This window comes from Vespa mandarinia, chromosome 8 (genome assembly GCF_050613455.1).
Source record: "Vespa mandarinia isolate Hongniang chromosome 8, ASM5061345v1, whole genome shotgun sequence".
NCBI lineage: Eukaryota > Metazoa > Arthropoda > Insecta > Hymenoptera > Vespidae > Vespa > Vespa mandarinia.
In genome coordinates this window covers 2,820,001-2,826,704 of record NC_140817.1, presented here as the reverse complement: position 1 = coordinate 2,826,704, position 6,704 = coordinate 2,820,001, and the positions used below count along the sequence as shown (strand labels likewise).

Sequence of the window (6,704 nt, the reverse complement as noted above, 5' to 3'; positions counted from 1 at the left end):
GTATATATATATATATATATATATATATATATATATATATATTTTTCATTTTTCTTTTCTCCCTTAATAAACCAAATCAAATCAATTTAATTCTCGTAAAACAGGATCGATGCAAATATAGCCTTTGAGAGTCCAAAAAAGAGAGAGAGAGAGAGAGAGAGAATAAGAAAATCAGAAAGAAAGAGAGAAAGTATGAAAGAGAGAGAGAGAGAGAAAGAGAGAAAAAAGAATCATTTCGAGTAGGCGGCTAGCATGCAAAGCGATCATCGATGAAGGTCACTCTTGTACATACTTAAGACAAAATAACGTTAGAAAAGTTCATGATAGTTTCTTTAGAATCAACTTTTTGTAAGGGACAACTCATCGATCTCGCAATCGATCGATCGATCGATCGATCGATCAACTGTCAAAAGTCCAATATATTTCGTATATTTTGATGTCTTAAATAAAACAGAAAAAAAAAAAAAAAAAAAGAAAAGAAAAGAAAAGAAAAAGAAAAAAAAAGAGGAAGAAGAAGATGAAAAAGAAAAATTTCGATCGCTTAAAAATTATAATATTCTGTGAGGCAGTTGAGTTGGCAAGAAAACAAAAAGGAAATAGTAGTAAAAAGAAAAAGAAAAAAATTAGAAGAAGACAAAGATGAAGACGAAGAAGAATAAGAAGTAGAAAGAAGAAAAATTAATATAAGAAATCAGTCGTTGCGTATCTCTCGTTAAACTCCCTGTCGATGGAAGACACAAATCTTTTTTTTTTCTTTTTCTTTTTTTTTTTCTTTTTTTTTTTTATTTTTTTTTTTTGGTCAACAAACACGAGCATCAAAGAATAGGATCTATACGTATAGTAAATCGTATTTTCCGCGCTCACTAAGCGTTAAGCGAGAACGTTAAATAAATATGATAAAATGTATCATTGAAAAAAAAAAAAGAACAAAAAAAAAAGAAAATAGAACAAAAAAAAAAAAGAAAGAAAAAGAGAACAAAAAACTAATGCTTCCATCAACGACAATGGTCGTTCGAACGAAAATCATTTTCGCTTTTTTTTTTTTTTTTTTTTTTTCACTTTTTAATAGACCTCCCCCAAGGGAAAAAAAAAGGCCTTCCCCTTTTCTTTCATATCCATCATCTTTCTTTTCGATTCTCAGAGTGCCAGGAACTTCATAAGCGCGTCGTAGATCAGTCTAGGATCTATGGTACCATCAGCGGTGTATCTAACACCTCTGAGCGAGCCATCGTCATGACTGACGACGCCATATTCACCAACGATGAAACCATCGGGTGTCCTTTCTTCAACTCTGTACTTGTGATAATTGCGACCTTCCTCGACGTAACCGACCTTGTGACCATCTTCAACGTCCGAAGAATTTGGTGCCTCGGTTATCGTCAATTGGGGACCATAAGCTTTCCCATTGCTACCGACACTGACCGATTCATCGACCTCGTAATTTTCCTCGTCAGGTTCATCACCTGACACGTGTTCGTTTCTTCTAATCAATGGTTGCCCTTCCGAATCATATAATTTGCTAGGTTCGCCATAGGTCTTAGATGGTTGGGAATATACCTTGGCCGGTTCGGAATAGATCTTCGATGGTTCCGAATAAACTTTCGATGGTTCACCATAGATTTTTTCAGGCTCCCCATAAACCTTAGCCGGTTCTCCGTATACCTTAGCTGGTTCGCTATAGACTTTGGCTGGTTCGCTATAAACCTTCGATGGTTCACCATAGACCTTAGCTGGCTCGCCATAGACTTTTTCCGGTTCACCATAAACCTTCGAAGGTTCGCTGTATACCTTAGCGGGTTCACTGCTATATTGTCGGGACGATTTGAAACCTTTCGACGATTGGCCGTATTTCAAATTGGCTCTGTTAAAGTGAGAACCCTCGTAATGTCTACCGGCTTTCCTACCCTGCGGCTGTAATTGTTCCGAATCTATTTCCATTGGTTCCTCGTGTATTTCATGCGGTTCAGAATTCTCCTCGGATAGTTCGTAATTTTCTTCAGTTACCTCGGCTGTACCAGATTGATTATCATTATCCAATATAGTACTGCTTTCCAAACGTTGCTTATCGGACGATCCATATACCGAGGTATGTTTGCTCGTTGTTCTTGGAGTGATCGATCCACTCCGATGACGCCAGCTTGTTCTCGGCAAACTCTCGTCGACGGTGAATTCACTTCTATTTGATTCCGAGACGATATTAGTTAGTTCCTCGGTGACCAAACGAGCCGGTAAAGGTGTCATCACGGTTGTAGTTGTCCTACTTGGCGTTGGACTCGTAGATGTTGGCGAAGTAGATCTCTCGGTTACCGACCGTGAAGAAGTAGTCCTAGACGTAGACCTATCGGAATTTTTCTTAGGCGTCGAAATGAAAGTAGGCGGCCTGGTGATTATACCAGCGTCAGAGCTATCGTAATGCTCAACTCTGACTTTGTATGGGGTAGCCTCGACCGTCGAAGTTACGCTCACGCCTATAACCTTTTGTCTGCTAGTTCCTCTGTGATTGCTAACATTGCTGGTACCATTCGACCTGGACGATTGATGATTATTATTACTGTTATTATTATTATTATTATTATTATTATTACTACTATTATTATTATTATTATCGTTATTGTCGTTGTTGCTGTTAACTTTCGGCGAGAAGCTCGTAGCCATACTGAGATCGTCGATCAGCGAGGCCAAATTTTGTTGTCCATTGTCGAATGTTCTTTCACGGCTTATTGGATAAAAACGAACGATCTCGTCGGGATTACGTCCGCCTGATGAATTTTGCGATGTTCTAGCGATGCCACCTATTCGGCCACTTGGATTCCTCGAGATTCTATATATCGAAGCTTCGTGTTGTGACTCTGAGCTAACGCTGTCACCCGACGAAGACGAAGATGAAGACGAAGACGAAGCCGAAGACGATGACGACGACAACGACGACGACGACGACGACGACGACGACGACGACGATGACGATGACGATGATAACGGCGACGATAACGACGACGAAGACGGCAAAGACAAAGAAGACGACGACGATGACGAGTGACCACCTCGACGGAATCCTCGTCGCCGTTGTGGCGCCGGCGCCATAGCGCCGTTTATGAAGACAGAAAGGAACTCCGTCCCAGCTAGTATGTCGTTCCTCTTTGCCGGTGCGGCTCGTACCTCCTCCCACACCAGTGCCGCCTGTAGCAGTACCTGAAAGAGATTGGGCACGTGCGTTAACGAGATAATTCAATACACCTTAAGATTTTATTTATCGTTTACGAGCTATTACGGGATAAGTCCGATTGAATCGGATCAGGCTTTACTTAAATCTTAATTCGAATTAAACCCATTTACCACTTTACCTTTCTCTCTCTCTCTCTCTCTCTCTCTCTCTCTCTTTCTACTCAGAAACTTGACTTAGAAGAAGAAGAAAAAAAAAAAAAAGAAAAAGAAAAATATTATTTATCGTTCATTCAATTACGTGTACCACGTAGTCGCGGCGTCGATCGAACCTCATTCATTCGGAATGAACAGTAAATTATCTCACAATGAATTATCTCACTGTGAGTTACTTCAACCTTCGTCTTTTTTTTTTTTTTTTTTTTTTCTTCTGAGAAAGGGAGAGGTAAGGGGAGATGATTTCTCGTTTTTTTCTTCTGTTTTTTATTATCATTATCATTATTATTATTATTATTATTATTATTATTATTATTATTATTTTTCTTTTTGTTTTTTTTTCTTTACGACTCGATCATTCTCTACGAGCGAACGGGAAAAAAAGGGAGGAGCGAGGGGAGGATATATTTTATCGTTCATATAAAGTATGAAAAAAGCGTTGAGTGTCATTTTTGATATCTTTAGATGCTCGTGTGGGTGGTACGATATGTGTATATGTGCCGTGGAACCGTCGTAAGGACAAGGACGATCGATCGAGTTTAACGCGAGTATGTCCCATTTAAATCCGATACTTTCGAATATTTATCTGACAGTTATGTTTCAGTTAGAAAAAAAAATCAAAAAAAGATTTTCTTTCCTCGATCTTTTTCTTTTTTTTTTTTTTTTGTTTCTTTTGTTTACGTTTTTTTTTCCACTCTTTTCTTTTCTTCGTTCATTCTGCATTTTTTTCTTCTCCTTTAAAACAGTACGCAGTGTATTATATCCTTGTAAAATTATTGTAGAAGAAGGAGATTTTTATATTGATAAAAATAATAAAAAAAAAATCATTTGCACGAAGAGTTTTGTGATTTTCTCTCTCTCTCTCTCTCTCTTTCTCTCTCTCTTTCTTTCTTTAATAAATTAACAATAAATTATCAATAAACAATATATGTGTGTATGTATATGCAAATATTGTTTATTGATAATTTATTCATAATCTCTTTCGAAGATGAAAAATAAATAAAAAAAAAAAAAAGAAAAAAAAAAAATAAATAAATAAAAGGAATTACTACTCGAAACGTCTCGTTTTCTTACAATGCACTTTTTTATTCTTTCTTTATCTTCGCCTCTCTCTCTCTCTCTCTCTCTCTCTCTCTCTTTTTTTTCTTTTAACATATCGATCCTTGACTTACGAATAAGAAAAAGGATCTGAGAATTTATATGTATGTATCTATATATATATATATATATATATGTACGTATTTATATCGAATGGATCAAGATCGATTTGAGAAAATCAAAAATACCGAAACGAGATCTCACAAATGCATCCGAGATGTCATATTTGCAAACAATAGATCTGAATAGTATTATTTCGACTGTAAGAGTGAGAGAAAATATAGTGACTGACAAGAAGAAGAAAGAAAAAGTAGATATGTGTATGTGTGTATAGATACATACGTACATATGTACATACGTATATACATACATACATACATACATACATACATACATACATACATACATATATAGACACAAACAGACATCTAGTAAATATATACAGGTCGTAGTGTCAGAATCATTTCGATGTCATAAATCATCATAATATCGTAATGGCAAAGGTATCCGATTTTGACCGTGAGAACTCGTACTCCTTTTTCGATTGCTAATTATTATTCGACTTTACTTTTCCTTCTCCTTCTTCTTCTTCTTTTTCTACTTCTTCTTATTCTTCTTCTTTTTCTTCTTCTTCTTCTTCTTTTTTTTTCTTCTCATTTAAAATACGAGAGAAGGAGAAGTTTCCTCTTACACGATCCACGTTTATGGAAATTACATTTTGTTATCTCTCTTTCTCTCTCTCTCTCTCTCTCTCTCTCTCTCTCTCTCTCTCTTTCTCTATCTCTATCTCTCTCGGATACAAGACTGGCGCCAAGATCAGAAAGAATTATTATTGATCTCCGCTCTCTTTTTTTTTCTTTTTCCTGTTACCGTCGAACTTAATAGCATCGAACATCGGCCTTTACTTAAAATCCACCACCGTTTCTCATTAGCATCCGAACGAAAAAGAGAAAAAGACACGAGAGAGAGAGAGAGAGAGAGAGAGAGAGAGAAAAAGAGAGAGAAAAGGGAAGAAGAAGAAGAAGAAGAAGAAAAAAAAACGAGCGTGAATCGTGAAGGAAAAAAATGAGGAGTTTAGTCGAGTAATTTATTTTTGTTTTCATTTTTCTCATCTTTCTTTTTCCCTTCTTTTCTTTTCTTTTTTTTCTTTTTTTTCTCGTCTCTTTTTTCCTTCTTTCTTTTTCTCCTTCTTTTTCTTCGCAAACTATAAGGAAAAATAATAATTAATTATTTCACAGGTAAATAATCGATAAAAAAAATAATAATTTCTTTTTGTCCGTCACATAATCGATTAAAAATAATAATGTAATGAAATGATCATTTTATACGGAAGAAACGTGTTATTACATATATATTATAATATCGTCTTCTCGTTTACACGATAATGTAATAATATTCAATATTATAATAAACGATTATATATATATAAATACATATATATATATATATATATATATCGTTCTTCAGTTTTTTTTTTGATTTCTTACGAATTAAATTAAATCTATCACGTTTTTTTTTTTTGAAAATTATTCTATAACACATATATATATATATATATATATATATATATATTTCTCTATTAATTTCCTCGATTCTCAATTAATTCCTTTAATATCCTTTATTCATACGATATTAAATTATCTTAACATATTGCAAGTTACGTACGAGATTCATCGATTATTATTTATTTGAAAATAATAATCCATTGATGCACCTCTTCAAGTTATTATACCATCGTTAATTTCAACTTTAACAGTGTATATTGTTAATGTTACACGCAAAAAGTAAATAGAAAAAATAAAGAGAGAAAAATCCGGAGGGGGTTAGGGGGGTTATGGAGGGGTAGGGGGGAGGGTTAGGAGTTTTCGATAAAACGTTCCTTCCTCGAACATTTCTGTCTGGTTATAAAATTTAATTTATGTTCTTATTACGTGATACCCGGCCACTGGAAACAGAAAGGAAGAAGGAAGAGGATAGGCGAACAAAATAAAAAAAGAGAGAGAGAGAAAAGTTCACGAGAATGTTTATGCGCGAGGCCGACTGCATAAAATCCATGCCGTTAATAATTTAAAGGCGTCGGGAGAGTTCGTTTTTATTGTCGAGTTCGTCCAAGAGGTCCGGCTTCTTCTTTCGTTGAGAGGAAAAGAATACAAAGAGAAAAAGATAGAGGGACGAGAGAGAGAGAGAGAGAGAGAGAGAGAGAGAGAGAGAGAGAGAGAGAGAGAGAGAGA

General features: G+C 35.4%; 1 protein-coding gene across 2 annotated transcripts in view; it reads right to left on the bottom strand.

The window, feature by feature from the left end:
- Positions 1 to 1,082: 1,082 nt before the first annotated feature.
- LOC118449231 (uncharacterized) overlaps positions 1,083 to 6,704 on the bottom strand; it is a 51,699-nt gene continuing 46,077 nt past the window's right edge. For both annotated transcript variants that reach the window (XM_035883597.2, XM_085658641.1), the window contains exon 2: positions 1,083 to 3,189. In XM_035883597.2, coding sequence (XP_035739490.2) covers positions 1,138 to 3,189 — 2,052 coding nt within the window. In that variant the 3' untranslated portion in view covers positions 1,083 to 1,137. The remainder of the gene's footprint in view (positions 3,190 to 6,704) is intronic.